The following is an 18,931-nucleotide window of genomic DNA, read 5'->3' on the forward strand; positions in this document are numbered from 1 at the left end:
ACCATTGCTTTAAATTGCGTTTTTGCCTATATCGGCTCGTTCGGCCGAAAAATAAGTAAATCTTAACGCAGTAAACCCCTTTTACATTCAGCATCAGAGGAGCGTAGTATAATGATTAGCATCTTGGACTGCTCTAGCAGATCACATCGTCATCGAACCTGGTCTGTCTAACACCGAAAGACGTTAACGTTAGTACCAAACACTTCTTGCACTGCAACAACTCGCTAATCGAAAAACATAAGCTATTTAAAATAGGTGCTTTTTTCGTTGGAAAACAGCAGCTCGCTATTCTTGGTCCTCGTTGAGAAGCATCGCGACGCAATCATGAGTTATTTACTAAACTGAAAGATTATAATTTGAATTTGTGAGTGACAGACAAGTAGAAATGTGGGAGCACACTGGGGGGCCAATCAGTTTTCAGGAGGGGCCAGTGCCCCCATGGCCCCTCCCCTGGCTACGCCACTGAATCTAACAAAATGTAGTTGTTTGATTGTAGCAAGAAGTGTGTGGAAAATTTATTTGAGTAAATGAATATTCTAATTTGATCATTAAGATGATAATCTGAATTGCACAGAAATTTTTCAGTACAGGTGCATCTTGATAAATAGGAATTTCGTGGAAAAGTTAATTTATATAAACTCAAATTGTGAAACTTGTGTATTAAATTCAATGCACACAGACTGTAGTAGTTTCAGTCTTTGGTTATTTTAATTGTGATGATTTTGGCTCACATTTAACAAAAAATGCACATCTCAACAAATTAGAATATGCTTACATGCCAATCAGCTAATCAACTCAATCCACAAACATTCATTGCCAAAGAAGTTGTCTGTTCACAGAGTGCTGTATCCAAGCATGTTAACAGAAAGTTGAGTGGAAGGAAAAAGTGTGGAAGAAAAAGATGCACAACCAACTGAGAGAACCGCAGCCTTATGAGGATTGTCAAGCAAAATCGATTCAAGAATTTGAGTAAACTTCACAAGGAATGGACTGAGGCTAGGGTCAAGGCATACAACGTGCCAAGGAATTTTCCTCTTCTTAAGCCACATCTGAACCACAGACAACGTTAGAGGCGTCTTACGTGGACTAAAGAGAAGAAGAACTAGACTGTTGCCCAGTGGTCCAAAGTCCTCTTTTCAGATGAGAGCAAGTTTTGTATTTCATTTGGAAACCAAAGTCCTAGAGTCTGGAGGAAGGGTGGAGAAGTTCATAGCCTAAGTTGATTGAAGTCCAGTGTTACGTTTCCACAGTCTGTGATGATTTGGGGTGCAATGTCATCTGCTGGTGTTGGTCCATTGTGTTTTTTTTTCACTGTCACTGTACCTGTTTACCAAGAAATTTTGGAGCACTTCATGCTTCCTTCTGCCAACCAGCTTTTTGAAGATGCTGATTTCAAATTCCAGCAGGAATTGGCACCTGCCCACACTACTAAAAGCACCAAAAGTTGGTTAAATGACCATGGTGTTGATGTGCTTGACTGGCCAGCAAACTCACCAGACCTGAATCTATCTATCTATGAGAAACAAGAGACCAAAAAATGCAGATGAGCTGAAGGCCACTGTCAAAGGAACATGGACTTCCATACCACCTCAGCAGTGCCACAAACCGATCACCTCCATGCCACGCCAAATTGAGGCAAAAGGAGCCCTTACCAAATATGGAGTACATGTACAGTAAATGAACATACTTTCCAGAAAGCCAACAATTCACTATAAATGTTTTTTTTTTTTTTTTTTTTTTTTTTGGTCTTATGAAGTATTCTAATTTGTTGAGATTAATTGATTTTTGTTTAATGTGAGCCAAAATCATCACAATTAAAAGAACAAAAGACTTACTACTTCAGTCTGTGTTGATTTAATTTATTTAATAAATGAGTTTCACAATTTGAGTTGATGACTGAAATAAATTAACTTTTCCACAACATTCTAATTGATTGAGATGCACCTGTACAATTTACAAATATGATTTGATGTAACCTTGTTACACCATGTTTTTTTTTATAGTTTAACAAAGCTAGGGCTTCTATTCATGGTGTTAAAACTCGACCCAGTAGCAATACTCCTTTTTTGTGATGGCCATTTCCATTTATTATTTTACCTGTGCCAGGATTTCTAACACATTATGGGTAATGCAAAATTACAGGCCTTCCATAAAAAGATTGCAAGTTTTAACCCAGGTTAAGGTGGTCACAAAACATTTTTGTTACCTTCAGGGTGTGGTCCCAGCATCATAAGCTTTCAAAGTAAAAAGCAATACACAGCTTCCCGTCCTGTTTCGTGTCTTCATGGTTATCATTTCATAGCCTGTTACAGAAAGGTTTTTGTGAAATATCAAAGATCCACATTTATCAGGAATGGTCTAAAGCTCATCTAACCCAAATGATGAAGACTGGACTCATTTATTTTAGAAGTTGCAGGTACCCCAAGGCATATAGTAGGCATGACAATTAACAAGTTTGTGTCTAAATTTAAATCACAGCAGATACAACCTGAAATTTTTTGTTGCATCTGGAAGTTTTCAGTATATCAAAAAGTGTTTTGATGTTGTTGTTGTTTTTAAACTGTTCAGTAGGTTTTTCATTATTAGACCCCTGAGACTAATTCTCTGTAATGATTGATTGTGTCTAATATTAGGCAGGTTTCCCTTTTTTTTTTTAAGTGTAACCTTTATTACACTTATCTGCATTTTAACATCTTGCTAATTGCACTCATATAATTTGTCTTGTCCTCCTTTCTCTCTTTCTGATTTATTGGATATCAGATCTAAGTAAGTATGGAGTCATCTGTGGTTCAACTATAGTAGTTAACTTCCAAAGTAGTTTCAAGTAGACATTATACTGTAAGTAAGGTATAGCTGTTTTTGTGATAGTTTCTCAAAGATGTTGAATATACTTTGCTTCCAATTGCCTAGCATTGTTATCAGCTGCCTTTCTCTAGATCAGTATTGATATTAGCTTGGCAATGTGTTAGTGAAAACTTGTTTTGGGAGTTTGCCTAGAATTTGGTTAGTATTTTGTTCTTAGTAAGTCAATCCAAGCAAGTGCTTTTTGTTGCTGGCTTCCCTCCTAATTCCCCATCTATCTTGCTGTTCATGTCCTCTGTTAAGTCGATCTTTGTCTCTTTTTGCGGTTATGCTGAAAGCAGGACTAAGAGGTGCGTTCTGAAGGACGGCGATCAGCAGCGTCTCATTAGCTCATTTGCCTCCCGTGCCATCACTGCTCATAAGCTGTCCACCGCTAATGGAGTCCTGCTTAACAACTTGCCTAAGTCAGAAAGCAACATTACCTTCCTTTCTGATGAGAACCCTCTTACTACAACCAACCCCCTGTACCATGATGACGGAACCCTTAGCAGCCCTGAGCACCAAAATCAGAGGTACCACCTTGGCATGTATTCACCCAACATGAGAGTTCTGAGAGAGTCCATCCTGCGCTTCCCATCTACAGACTCAGGACATGCCCGGACTTTGCCTTCTAGATTACACAAGTGTGAGACCAATGAAGCCCTACAGAGTAGAAGGGTGGCAATGGATCCAGTTCAGTGGGAGCTGCAACTGCTGAAGTCCGACCTTAAGGACAGTAAGGAGATGATTGATGGATTTGATGGGCTTGTAGACGAAGATACAGAGCCTAAATTGACAGTAAAAGAGCAGGCATGGCAGTTTGAGCAGCAGGCTATGCAGGACATAAGGCAGAGGCAAGGCCAGGACTCTCTTGGGTCTCTCTCTTCCGAAATTGTTCTCTCTGTTTTTGAGACCCCACAGTCTTCAGTCATGGGACATAACAACAGACCCCCATCAATAATCATTACCCAGAGCGATGGAACGCCTCCGCCTAGTCACAAGCCCACTCCACCAGTGCTGCGGAAGTTCAGCAGAATAACCACCTATCCCAATGAAGAGTCTTACGAGGTCAATGTGGAGATCATCCCAGACCCACCAGATGTACCTGCTCCACAACCTCCACCACCTCCACCTCCCTCCAGTCCCCCTCCACCTCCTTCCAGTCCTCCACCCCAATCCATACCTGTCCCTCCTTTCCCACCAGACCCTCCCCATTCAACCCCTCCACCTCCTCCTCCTCCTCTCCCACCTCCCTTATCTCCAACCTTTTCCCGTTCCATACCTCCTTCTCCATTTGTCCTTCCTCCTCTTCCCTCAGTCACATCCCTTCGAGCAGTGTCCTTGCGGCCCACACCACCTCCACCACCGCCTGAGTCTGAGCTTCCCAAGAGGGAACTCAAAGGGATCCTTAAAAACATCCAGAACATAGCTGACATAGAAAAATCCATTGCCAACATGTACAGTCAAATAGATAAAAAGCAGCGCCCACCAAAGATTCTCCCCAAACCACAAGTGTCTGTCGAACCAGAGGCTGGTGTGTCAGAGGCGGAGCCTGTACAAGAAATACCAGCACCAGAGCCCAATCCAAACATGAACTCACTAGTGGAGGAGCTGGAGAAACGCTTTCCTTCTCAGTCCACTATCCTGTGACACTTCCGATCCATGTTACTATTACTGTCGTAGAAGCAGTTCCCACAGGATGCATTCTAGCATTACTGTGTTTTGCTAGAGTCCAGCAGAACCATAGACTATATATATATATATATATATATATATATATATATATATATATATATATATTTTTTTTTTTTTTTTTTTTTTTTTTAAATGGACGTTGCACCTCCACTCGTTTCCATTGTCCCAATAGGGTGCAGACATATTGCACTGATTTGGGACCAGACACTGAACTCGGGACCCGAGTCTGTGCAGTAGTGAGTGCCCACACACCAGCAGAGTGGATCGCAAGGACATACCCTGACCATTTCTTAATTAGCCTGACTGCTAAAATTTTTGTCTGCTGATTGTCGTACAAGAGGCTTGTGTTTAAATAAGATAAATACAACTAGTTTATCCCTCATTTCTCTCAGAGAAGCTGTCAATCTCAGCTGTCAATCATGATGTCACACTCCTATTTTTATAGCATCACAACATACTAAAACCAAACTTGTTTAAAAACTAACTATTAAACCTACACCAGCATGATACAAACTACTTTATATATATGTATGTTAATTTATTGATGAAATTAAATTATTTAGTTTGTCTCACGCCCAAATAGATTACATGGAGAGGGCACGGTTGACCTATACAGGACCAGCGATCAAAATACTTTGGCTTTTTGTGGCACACTTAAAGGGATAGTTCACCCAAAAAAGAAAATTTGATGTTTAGCTGATTACCCCCTGGGCATCCAAGATGTAGGTGACATTGTTTCTTCAGTAGAACACAAACCAAGATTTTTAACCCTTTAACTGCCCCACCAAGAAAAAAGCATTTTTTGTTTGCATTTCTTATCTCCTTATGTCATTAGTTACCACACTCAATGTATTTTTTTTCCAACACGTCCCATAATTTTTAAAACATTAGCTTAGCTTTTCTACGTTTACCTTAAAGTGACAAATCAACCATTTGGTTGAGCACGTTTTTGAAAAATTATTGAAAACATACTAAAGTTTTTTCATGGCACCAAGTAAAATAATTTTGTAAAGTTCGGGCTCTTACAGTGTAATATGTCAAAAAAATATGCTTACCTTGCAAAATTTCACCAAAAACAGTTTACATGGCAGGAGTGATTTCTTTCTCTCTGACATCCATCAAAGAAGAAGTGTTGTGACAAATGCTGTTGATTTTTTTTTGGCTTAACATACCTCTACCAGATGGTAGAGATGGCTCAATCAGCTTGAATTAAGTTAGGTACTCCTCTCAATAAAATATAGTGACTCAAAATGTGCTCAACCATTTGGTCGAGCGGCAGTTAAAGGGTTAAACACAAACCATTGCAGTCTGTCAGTCTTATAATGGAGGTGAATGGGAATCACGGCTAAAACATAAAAAAATAAAATAATTAAACCCTGCGGCTCTTGACAGTAGATCGATGTGTAAAAAGACACAAAATGATCGGTCTATGCAAGAAACTGAACAGTATTCATATATTTATTTTTACCTTTGATTCACTCAATGTCTGAACTGTTCAAACCATCCCAAGCACATCCTCCTGAATGCATTCTCAAGCAGGCGTGTGCTTGGAAGCCCTGGGGTTAAGCAGATAAACATAACATTTTCATTTTCGGGTAAAACTATCCCTTTAAGAAGAAAATACAATGGACAAGGCATTCCTGTAGCTCAAACATTAGAGTATGGTGCCAGCAACACCAGCACGACAATGTGTCCTGTGTGAACTTAGACTATTACTACGTTCTTGTCATCTTTTTTTTTCTTATCATTGTGTTTCATCTTACTGTATAACAAAATCAAATGTTTGTGCTTTTAAAGTTTTTGTATTTTTAATAAGTTTTGCAAAGAGTGTTTTATTATTTAGTTGAGTTAAACCTTCATACAGGTATTTTAATGTTTTAGCACAGTGGTTCTCAACCACATTCCTGTAAGGAATGCACATGTCTAACATTTTGCATGTCTCCATTGTCTGACACACCCATTTCAAGTCTGTGAATATCTACTAACGAGCAGGTGACCTGAAAAAGGTGTGTTTGATTAAGGAGACATGCAAAATATGCAGTGATGGGGGTCCTCCAGGAACGTGGTTGAGAACCACTGTTTTAGCACAAAAAACACTATTACTAATAGAAATTCTCCTAATCATATTCCTTCATATATCATGTTTCTTAATTTATCTTCCTTTTTTTCCCTCACATGTTCTTTTGTTAATTGTATTAGCGCAGCATTGTAAAAAAAAATGGATGGGTAAAAATATGTGGTCTGTGTATTAAGGTGGGCGTACATGGTGCGATTTTTGCTGTCCTATGAGTTCGCATGCAATTTTTTTTCAATTGTGTGGAAATCGTGTATGCTCGTATGGTCGCAGCTCGTATCATGTGCGAGGAATTATGAGCCGAGCAGAGTGTCTGACAAGCACTTCCCGACCTCCCGATCGTTTTTGAACGTGTCTAAAAAGTTTGTGAGTTTGTTGAATTTGTGACGTGTGCAGTTGAACAAGCCGATTTGTTGATCTATCTGAAGTGGACCAATCACGACCTAGGAAAACCACAGAAGAAGAAAGACGAAACTTGCTGAACTCTGGCAGGAACAGCGAGCACTGTATGAGGTTTCTAGCAGCGTGCACCATGCTTTTTAATTCTCTCTCACTCTCTTGCGCGCGCGCTCACACGGGGACTCTCCATAGACGTAGCGGTTTTCTATACTGTACAAACTGTATATTGTATCCCCATACACTACCTCTATCCATCACAGAAAAATGCATTTTTAAACACCATTTAGTATTTTTTTTAAGCTATTTGGTTTACGAGGGTAGAGGAAGTGTCCTCGTAAACCATGTTTACATTGTTATACCATGTCATAATAGAGATTTGTGTCTCCATAAACCATATACAAAAACACATACACACACACTAGGGTGACCAGACGTCCCGGTTTCCTGTTGCTGAAAAAGCACCTGTATGTGTAGGAAACAGTCACGGCTCGTATCAATATTTTAAATGCAGTTATGAGAGAGGGAGAGCAGTTATATTTGGCGCGTTCGAGTTGAAGCAGCGCTTCACAAAATGATCACTTCACTTGTGTGACATCAAAGTACCGTGAGAGCGATTTCAATGCATTGGATCCGTGTGCTGTCTTATCACTCTCACGGTACTTTAATGTCATACAGTGTCCTTCTGTGCAGAGCTGCTACAAGTCGAATGCGCCTATCAACTTCGTGCGATTGCTTCGGAAATTGACAGGTTGAAAAATCACGAATCATCAGATAAACTCACTCGTAACGTGTGCGTGGACATAGGATCTTCGGACCATCCGAATTCGCACTGTGTACGCCCACCTTTAGGCCTCAAAGTGTGAGCCTGTGTGATGCTACATGCATCAAGAGTGCCATTCGCTCAGATAGGCAAACCATTGCTTTGATTTTACATGAAAGATGGAGGAAATACTTGTATTTTCAATGCAAAAGTATCAAAACATGGCACATCAAAAAGTGTCGGTTATCATTGCAATTTATTCTTAAGTACAGCTGTTATAGTACATTGTGTCTCTCTCAGTACAAGCATTTGCTGCAAACTGCTTGTGCTAGGTGTGTAAATTGCCTGCGCTAGAAAGGACTAGAAAAGCCTTGAAGAGAAACAAGTTTGTTGTATTGTTAAATGGCTCTATGGTACGTGACTGTGCACACTTTAGGAGGTTTAAGAGGCAACTGAGTCGTCAAGTTGCTTGCAATTACCTGCTAAATCAATTTAGTGTGAGCGTGTTTGTGTGTGAGAGAGAGAGCTTGTCTGATTGGTGATATGTCCTCCATTTATTCTTTTAAACAGAAACATGTTGGATTTGATTCAGCAAATGTCCTCCTAATCCAGGCTTTAATTGTTATGATACTTATGGATGGATGCTGCACCATTACATCCAATTATTGTCAACTTGCAGTAGTAGACAACTATACCATATTGTTTTTGTTCTTGTGCTGTAGCACATACAAAAGTGTCTCAATGACCTTTGAAAATTGATCATGTTCTGTTTCTGTAATGACTCCACCTTGCATTTACCGAGTGCAGCACTGTAACTGACTTCGCTTTTCTAGTTAGGCTTGGTTTTAAACCATTTACCCTATTCAATTTCTGCTATAAATGCAGACCCTTAATATAGACTCCAAACTTTTTGTAGATCACCTCAATGTTATGTGCACTAAGTATTTTTGGTTTTATTATTTGAAGGAAATTTAAGAGTGTAAGAGTTAATTTACATTTAATGTGCAGGATTCAAAAACCATCGTCAATATTTGCCTTTTGAATTCCGATTTGGTCTTCACTAAAAATGTTGTCATTTTTCTTTTCTTTCTAATATGAATTAAACCATTTAGAACTTTTTTTGTGATGGTGATGATTTACTAAAAACTAGTAAATACCTAAACGTTGTTTCTTTTACATTTTCTTTGCAGATATCCCACATCATGCCATATTTTCCCATCTCATATCATAGATGTTTTTCTAATCTGTTGCGCCATGTTCCATTAGGACTAGCAGTACCATCATGACATATTAACAGTGTTAGAGAACAAACAAACAAACATCTTTATAGCAATCAGAGGGAGGAGGGAAGCTCTCTGTGCGTTAAAATTAGCACAATCAAACAAGATTCATCTGTCACTAGTATTGTCTGTTTAGTCAACGTTTTAAACACTGGCAACGCAGATGGCAAAAGTCAAACTGCAGAGCAGAAAAGAATGCATGTCTAAAATTAGTGCTGTCAACAAATTAATTCAGTGTGTTTAATTACAAAAGAATATGATAACATGTTTTAATCACCTATTAATGTATACGATCATATGGAATTAATCTGCATATTGTATTTTTTTTTTTTTTTGTGCAGCCCTTTTTAAAATACTTTCTTTCATGTTAACTACTTATAGAAAATATTAATACACAACTTTATGTAAAGTTATGAAATAAACCATGAATACACAGTTTCTATATTCTAAAAAGGAATTTTTGAAGGGCCTCTTGACATATTAGTGATGTTAATTCTGTTATATAGTTCATGATTCATAATCAAAATCTTTTTTAAATGATTTATTCTATATTTGCTTGATTCCGTAAACAATGGTAGCGCCTTCGTAATTCCTTTCTCTATTTGCTGTCACTGGTGGTACTGGCTGCCATTACTTAATTATACATAAACTCCACATAGAATTGAACATGTCAGCTATTGCTAAATTATTTTTAATCTTTTAATTATTTTTGTGACCTTGAAGGAATTGAGAAAGATGATCAGATAATTAATATACCACGGCAGGTTTAATTTAGCTTTGGTAAGTTTCCTTTTTTTTATGGGTGGAAATGCAGTTGTACCTTGATCTTGTACTATAATAACGTAATTATATACTTCAATCATAATTACATATCATGTAATATAACATATTGCATTCAATGGCTGACACATCATTACACCTGCAAACACACTCACATACAGTAGAGAGAGAAAAGTCAACAAAACAAAAGTCCCTTGAAAGTCGCATATTATCGTTAAGACATAAATCTTCATTTGAATCCCTCATTATGCCCACATTAGGGAAGAATTGCTGTAATTTGCTCTCGCTGATCTGCTGACTGGAGAGAATTTTATTTGTTACGCTTTCAGTGAAATGGTCCGGCCACTTAGGAAATGCTTGCCCGTCTCCAAATAAACCCTGTGTACCCCAAACACACACCTGATGAAGTGTAATCAAGGTTTTTTTTTTAGCTTGTCTTTGCGTGCCAAGCATTGTCACACATGATCATGTCTAATGTAATTAAAGGGTGTTAACATTCATGGAGGAATAAACAGCCAGTGTTCCACTTATCCTTGCAGCGAACCAGTGTCTAGCTTTTCTCCTGTGTGGGCATGTCATTGTCTTATTGTCTGCTTTGAATCAGTGGTGTTTACACAGATCCATTATGTGATGAGACCTGTGAGCTTCATTGCCATTTAGTGCTCACCACTGACCCCTAGAGTAACATCCCCTAAACACAAATCCCATAATTAATAATATACTCACCACCTGATATGTAAATGAGTTTGTTTCTTCATTGGAACCAATTTGGACAAATTTAGCTTTACACCTGTGCCTACTAGTGGATCATCTTGCTGTGAATGGGTGCCATCGAATGATAGTCCAAACAGCTGAGTAAAAACATCATGGTGTAAATCCATCAAACAAATCCATGAAGACATTTTTAACCACCTGAAATATGAATATAAAACACTCACCAAAAGTTTTGTTTCAGACTGTATATCTGCATATTTACCCACACATACACACTCAGTTCTTCACAGTTCTACATCATTTATCAGAGTTTGAGACAACCTTACAAAAACATAACGGACATTGTCTTTGAAACCTCATTTCAAGGAAACGCTGTCTAATCTCATGCATTAAATATGCTAAACATTTAAAGACTTTGTCACATCTGACAGTCCAGTTTGAGATAAATAATTGAAACACTTTCTAGATATGAAATATCAAGGTTTTATCATAATAATCTTACTGACTTCATTTTCATACTGTTATCTCCTCACAGGAGAGGCTACGGGCATCAGGAGGTATGTATTTTTATTCTTTGGAATTGCATTGTTCGAATGTCGTCTCATCTTGAGATTTATTAGGCAACATTTTTATCATTTGTATCAGTTGATGCTGTTTGATAGGGACAGTGATGACAGAATAGATAAGTATTTTATCAAGATCCCATCTGTAAAATTGCTGAAGGCTAGGTCTGTCAATTTGGAGTTTTGACTTGCTGATTACATTTCTCAAATATATATATATATATATATATATATATATGTGTGTGTGTGTGTGTGTGTGTGTGTGTGTGTGTATGTATGTATATATATATATATATATATATATATATATACTCTCTCTCTCTCATTCTCTCTCAGGAGATTCAATTTTATAAAGTGTGTTTTGAGTGGATTATATTATATATTATTATATATTTATTATATTATATTATATATTATTATTATATATTATATATTATTTTATAATACAAAAATAATTATGAATTATTAATTATGAATTAAGAACTATCTGCTTTATAATAATGTTTCTAACATTGTGTCTAAAATTGTATGCTTTAGTTTCTGAATGCTTTACAACATAATTCTTTAAACTCTCAGGTATTAATTAATTTATTATTTGTATTTTTTACAGGAAAACATTCTTCAAAATTCTGCATGTAAACAGATTGAGTGATTTCTTCCTTAAAAACTACAGTGGGGTGCTAAAGTCTGAAAACACGAGTAAAAATTATTATATTTTCAGTTTTTCTAACTGAATAGTTATTTATTTTTCTTTCACAATAATTGGTTTATCAGTACAATTTCAGAAAACATATATATATAAATAACTAAAATGAACAATTTAAAACTTTTTTTCGGTAAAGAAAATATGATCTTTTGAACAAAGTTCTCAACTGTTTTTTTTTTTGTTTGTTTTTTTCTAAACCCTAAAACTCTATAAATAACCATAAAAATATATTTGCAGATTTCAATTCAGGTTTTCAGCTCCTGATTTTCAGTGTAATCACAGACTTGAGGATCCAACTGTACTTATTTTATATCTTCTATCATTCATTCAGAAATGTAATATTCCTCCTTTTCTCTCTTGTTTCTGCACTGTTTCTGTGCTGAATGCTGTGCAGCAGCAGCAGTTGCTTCGACCCTCTCTCTTGAGACCAGAGGTAGAGAATCGCAACGTTTATACTCACAGAAAAAATTTCTGTTGAGCTTAATGTGCTGTAGTATGTAATTTATGTATATAATATAACTTAAGTAGCTTAGCTTTTATCAAATGATGAAATGCAGAAAAAAAAAAGTTCTTCGTCTTTGTAATAGGCAGCACTTTCATCTGTCTTCCCCAAGCATTTTGCTTAAAGCAATGTGTTCTTTGAATTATAACTTTTTGCTCTGCTCACAGGAACTCTCTATGGAGTCTGGTATTGACCCAGGACAGGACTATTATACACAGGATTACTATAATTATGATCATGGGTGAGTGTGGATTCATTGGTGGAAATGTGCTGCTGACCCAAATAATATTTTTAAGATATGTGTCCAGCCTGCTGCATTTAATAAATCAGTTTGTACGATTTCTAGGACTTTATTTTATGTGGTTTCTAGATGAAGAATTGTATCATTGTCTCTAAACACGTTGGGCCACCTGTGGTTCACCTTGTGTCATTGTCTCTAAATCCCCCCAACAAGGGAGGATATGGTTATTGCAGACTATCAAAGAAATTTAATTTCTGAATGCTAGCCATGTTTTCTTACTGCCTTATACAGTAGGTTGTACAAATGTGATCAGTAGCCGTTCCCCGCTGTATACCACATTGGTCCAAATGAAAACCTCTATGGTACAAGCTAGTGAGGATCGATATAATCCTGAATTTCAGCTTGTTTCCTGTTAAATGGGCTGCCTCAGCTGCATTTGGGTTCAGACAGGCTGCTGCTCCCCAAGAATCCCCAAAGTCCTTAATGGTCTGTTTTGACCTTTTCCATACAGTGTTATGAGGTTGTGTTTCTAAATCATACTTATTGGATTTCCAATTATATTTTATTATCCCAGAACTTTCATAAAGTTTTAGTTTCGTTTTGGGGACTGTTAAGGATAAAGTTTTTGCTCATTTATTCATAAATGTTTTGCATTTGTGTGTATATGTGTGAGTTTGTGTTTGTGTGTGTTTGAGGTATATGCAATAATCTTGTATACCTGTCTTTTAGCTATGAATTGCCTCAGTATGGGAGTCGACGGAAGCTGATCTCTCCAACAGGGATGTATGATGAATATGGAGAGGTGATTATGGAAGATGATGGCAGCTACTATTACAGCCCACATGAATCTGATGGAGAGGTAAAACAACCAATACAACATGCAGTATTTTTTAAATAAGTTACTTTCATCCTGCCTCTAGTTTAAGGCCCTTACACATGACTCATGTCAGGGTTTCAGTGCTTTTGGCACCTTGACTTTCGCTTGAAAACCATTTTAAATAGCAAGGTGAAAAATATGTGCACATTAAACGTAATGGCATCAAATGAAATATGTTTGAGCCTAGAACAGAAAAAATATCCTGATGATTACATTGTATCACTGCAGAAAGAAAAAAGGCAAAAATGTTCTGATATGCTTTCAATGATGTTTCAATGTAAACAGATAACACATAATCAATCAGTATTGTCTAAAAGGTAGCCCTCACACAAGAGTACATTTTCTTCTGGGCGCAGGGTTGGGGTGATTTGGGGTCAGTTTGCAGAAAACGGTTAACCATCTAGAGCAGGCATGGGCAATTCCGGTCCTGTAGGGGTTCAGGATACTTTCCTACAGAGTTTTGCTCGATCCATAATTGGAAATTATAGGCAGGTGTGTTTGATTGTGGATGAAGCTAAACTCTGCAGGACAGCAGCCCTCCAAACCAGAATTGCCCATTCCTAATTCATTCCCTCCTCTATCATGTTATGATTTTTGCTGATACCAACCATGAATTAACTTTGAAAGGTCAGCAGCCATTCATGTTAATGCATTTGGATTCAACGTGGTACTTGGGGTAAGACTGTACCTTTACGCTTCTCTCAGTGCATTGTGAAATTCTGACATGGGTCATGTGGAGTCACAAAGATGATGGGAGATCTGAACTGTTGATTAAATATTCTGAATGATAAAAAAACTGGACTGATATCAATGTAATAGGTTGCTAGGCAAGGCAGAAGGCCCTCTCCCCCTCCTGGCAAGGCTTCACCACGAAGGCCCCCTAGACAAGCTTTCGCAGAACAACCTCCAAGGTTTGAACAACACTTGCCTGGACTAGTTGAAGGCATCTCACACCCTTACATGTCAAAGGCTGAGTCTTCACTCAAAGCACCTATAAAACTTGGCCAAATGTTTGACAGAAGATTGAGCACAGCTCCATTCCACCTTCCATGGAAGAACAATAGAATATTTCCGATTGAAGTTCCAGAGGAGAAAGGAGGAGGTACTGATGACCCCAAAGCAATCGCAATGAAACATTCAAACATTGTTGACAATGGCATGGTCATTGATGGCAACTATTTCCAGACTAAAGAAACCATTCCTTCAGCAAAGACAAGACTTGGCAAAGTTTTGAGTCAGATGAACATCTTTAAAACATTGGAGACTCAGAAGAACTCTCTGAGCAGCATTAGTGGGACTTTAGATCATAGGAGTAATGGAAGAGGCCCAACCTCTTGGTCACTCAGCGAGTCAGAAAGGGAATCACAGATAATTCCTAGTGATATTGTGGAAAGTGAGCAAGAAAGAAGTAGGAGCAGGGAAGACATCCTTCAACAGTCTTACTCTGGAAGTGCCATGTCATTCACATCTCACCATCCACACAGACTCCAAGAAGGTGCCCATATGAGTAGTTTAGACTCTGATGATGATCAAGACCAGAGTCCTCTTGATTCCGACAGAGAGAGCCAGACAAAAATTCAGCTAGATGACACTGAAATAGAGTCAAAGACAGAATCAGATTCAGACCAAGACACAGAGACTGAAAAAGAAACCGAGACAGAGCAAGAGTCAGACACTGAGAGAACATCAGAGACAGAAAACGAGTCAAGCTCAGAGGAAGATAGCAGTGGAAAAGAGACTTTCAAATCGAAGGATAAAGGAACAGTATCATCTGTCAGATCTTCTCAGTCCAGACACAGCAGCAAAACAGCCCAGAGATCAGCAACCTCTACCTACGAGAGAAAGAGCAGCAGATCATCATCAGAACCTGCAACTACATCTACATGCATGAAAACATTAGAAGAGACCATCCTAAAGGAGGATGAGGATGATATGGAAGACAGAGTGCAGATGGAAGAAGGCCAAAGTAAAGATCCAAGGTCCTCTAGGTCTAAAAGCAGTAATTCTCTGGAGAGAAGACATGATTCAAACTTCCACAGCATGAGCAAATTCTATATGATAGGCAGTAGTGTAGCAAAGGCTTTAGAGATCGACAAACTCTCCCCTATAGATGAGAATGAAGAAGGAGAAATGACTCCAGAGAGAGGTGGTAGTTCCAGCTCTTCAGATGGAGCAAGAAACCTTGAAGTAGACGGGGAGGATGAGGAGTCTAATTCAAACACAACTGAGACTGTCGGAGCCTCCTGAATTATAATCTGATATGTTGAGTAAGACTGGCCATTGCCTTTATTTCTTGTGTTGATCTTTTTATCGGCATTTTGAATGCCTTCATCTGGTTGGAGATCTTTTTCTTGTTTTCCCCTTGCTGAGCACAACTTGGCATTTCTACTTAACCTTTGTTGAATAACATGCATGCTGTTTCATCTGTAGTCTTACCTTTAGAGGTCACCCTTCAAAATTAATGTTCAGATCAAAATTAGGTTAGTTTTTGATGTTTTCTTAACATCCTGTAATCCAATGACATTGGGTCCATGAGCACATTACTTTTAATGAGCTCATGAGGGGACATTAAGTGTGTGTTGGTTACTTTTTAATGATGACCAGTTGTGGTCCAGGGGGGAATCTTCTGGGGAAGCTAATATTTAAGTTGAATATTCATCAGACCTGCTTTATTAATTCCGATTAAGTTATCTTGATAATTAACACTTTATAACAATATTTCCGATAAGCGAACCAATATTTGATATATTTGTAAATACATTTGATATATACATAAAAATAGCAATATACATCTTTTTACATTTATATGCATTTTGTATGCACGCTACTAGGGCTGTCAATTTTGTGAAAAAATAATTTTCGATTTTTAAGACATAAGTGTTCATTGAATAAATTTTCCATGTCTAAAAAAAGACGTTTCCTTTTTCAACGTCAAATAACGGACGAACGTAAAAAGAGCACTGGAAACGCACAAGTCAACAATATTTCTTATTTACTGGCATGAAGTTTCTGGCAGAATAACAAACAGCAACAGGAGTGCAACATTCTCTAACAAATATATATGCAGAGGGGACGGCTGCCATAACAAAAGAAAAACATAACTGCAGGCTTCAACCCAGCTGCATTTATGATTTAGGCATTTCAAAAATGTCCAAGATTATTTTAAATATTGATTCGATCCATTTCAAACAACTGTTCAAAAAATGAAACTTTAATGGACTTGAGAACAGTCCATGTGTTTTTTTTAATTTTTTTTTTATATTGAACGTAACCGACACTTAGGCAAGGTGGCTCTAGGCAGGCATGAAACGTGCAAAAAGGCTAAGGCCATTACAAATTTATTGGATAGGAAAACATCAACATTTTCGGGGTCCAGAGCAGAGCGTTTTTTTATTCACTATATGTCCAGCTGTTGAGAAGACGCGCTCCGACCGCACTGATGTCCCAGGTACACTCAGGTACAACTGCGCAAGGTGGGGGTATCGCTGTCAGCTTGCAATGGTCCTTTTCATAACTCAAAATCTCCTGTAACTAGATGTGTGAATGAGGCGAATTCGCGTCTACCACGCCGTGAGACCTCCAGATGCGCGTAAACACGTCTCATTCGCTAGATGCTATATTCACGTGTGAACACGGCATAAGAGGTCGCTTTCGACATCACTGTGGCTTATAGATGCGTAAAATTGCTGGTATTTTCTGTCTAGCTTTCGCAACACATACTGCACTCTCGGAATTCTTTATTTTTCTTTTTCTGCTTGGTTGTGAGTTTTGTTACATCTATATTTATTTAATTGTTTAATTATTTTAAAATTAATACTGTACATATTTGGTTAAAATAGATTCCCTATTTTCATTTTCGAAACTTTTTTTGGTTGGTCCGATCAATTGTCCAATCAATTTTCTAACTAAAAGTGACAGCCCTATATGCTACTAAGAAACCAATTAAAAAAACTGTTCATTTTATATCATTACTTGTGCATTTTTTAGAAGACTTTCCTCCTTTGGCCACTGTTGTGTGCTGTGTAAAAATAAAAAAGTCTTAAACTGTAATTTTACACATTTTCTTTCTTTTTCTTCAGTATGGTAGAAAAAAGAGGATCAAACTTATTGTAGACCGTGAGTACGAGACCAGTTCAACCGGAGAAGAAAGTGCATCAGAATCGCACAGGAACCGCCTGTCTAATGTGAACAGCCACAGCAACATTAATGGGAGCATATACTTGGCCCAGAATGGCTCAATAATCCGGACACGACGGGTCGCGCACACCAACAACATCAAGCTCAACTCTCCAATACGACTGGGAAAGCACTTTAAGAAACTAGACAAACTTGCTGTCACACACGAAGAGCGAATTCCTTTAAACAGCCCCGTAATGACAGGCACATCAGTAGGTGAACAGAACCTCACAACCAGGCCCTCCAGTGGGTCCCTGGCCTCCAGCACTACAGGCCCAGAGAGTATAGCTTCAAAATCAAATGTGGCAAAAGAAGGGGGTGAAAGAACACAAAATCAGGATGAACAAGAGTCCACAGTGGACAGTCAGGAGGTGAGGGACCCTTTAGGATCACACAGTGATCGCACCCAGTCAGATGAGGAGGAGCTCTGGATGGGCCCTTGGAATAACCTGCACATACCAATGACAAAACTCTGACTAATGACATGCAGATGCTCTATTGTCTTAAAGAACTTGGGGGTATGGGAGGTTTCAGGCATACAATTATGAATCTGCAGCCTAAAAATGATGAAATTGCACTTTCATTCAGTATTATATTTGCTTTTTTTGTGGCCCTGAAAATTTAGCTTCTCAATGATTGTTGCATTCATAAATACCATAGAAGTCAATCATGATTCTGGCCCATTGATTGTTGCTTATCCTTTTTATTATTTTTTAATTATTTTTTTCCACAGATGTATGCTTTCATACATAATTTTGTGCTTTTTATAGTTTCAAAGGTAAAATCAAATGTCTGTTGAAGTGTATTTTTGGTAGTCATCAATAAAAATAACTGTGATGAATCTAATGTGCTCTTATGCACTGTACATTTGCTTAATGCCACAGTCATTTGGATGGACTTGCAACAGTTGAAAGTGGAGTTAAAAGTGCTATATTTTTGTGCTTATTTTATACCAAGTTTTATTATATATATTCAGTATGTGGTCACATTCTGTTACAGATATTTGCCAAACTCAAGAGAACAAGTTTTGTTGCTGTTTTTATATATTTATTACGTTTTTGTTTTATATATACACTCACCTAAAGGATTATTAGGAACACCATACTAATACTGTGTTTGACCCCCTTTCGCCTTCAGAACTGCCTTAATTCTAGGTGGCATTGATTCAACAAGGTGCTGGTAACATTCTTTAGAGATGTTGGCCCATATTGATAGGATAGCATCTTGCAGTTGATGGAGATTTGTGGGATTCGCATCCAGGGCACGAAGCTCCCATTCCACCACATCCCAAAGATGCTCTATTGAGTTGGGATCTGATGACTG

General features: G+C 37.9%; 1 protein-coding gene across 2 annotated transcripts in view; it reads left to right on the forward strand.

Annotated features, from left to right (window-relative positions):
• LOC113111945 (protocadherin-15) overlaps positions 1–18,707 on the forward strand; it is a 232,806-nt gene extending 214,099 nt beyond the window's left edge. The window contains exons 34-39 of one of the 2 annotated variants that reach the window (XM_026277216.1): positions 11,079–11,100; positions 12,207–12,245; positions 12,482–12,555; positions 13,285–13,414; positions 14,252–15,699; positions 17,512–17,637. In XM_026277216.1, the coding sequence (XP_026133001.1) occupies positions 11,079–11,100; positions 12,207–12,245; positions 12,482–12,555; positions 13,285–13,414; positions 14,252–15,679 (1,693 nt within the window). In that variant the 3' untranslated portion in view covers positions 15,680–15,699; positions 17,512–17,637. Of the gene's footprint in view, positions 1–11,078; positions 11,101–12,206; positions 12,246–12,481; positions 12,556–13,284; positions 13,415–14,251; positions 15,700–17,511 lie in introns of both variants that reach the window. The other variant, XM_026277217.1, reaches the window with a different exon arrangement.
• The last annotated feature ends 224 nt before the right edge of the window (positions 18,708–18,931 follow it).

The sequence above is a fragment of the Carassius auratus genome, chromosome 12, assembly GCF_003368295.1.
Source record: "Carassius auratus strain Wakin chromosome 12, ASM336829v1, whole genome shotgun sequence".
Lineage (NCBI taxonomy): Eukaryota > Metazoa > Chordata > Actinopteri > Cypriniformes > Cyprinidae > Carassius > Carassius auratus.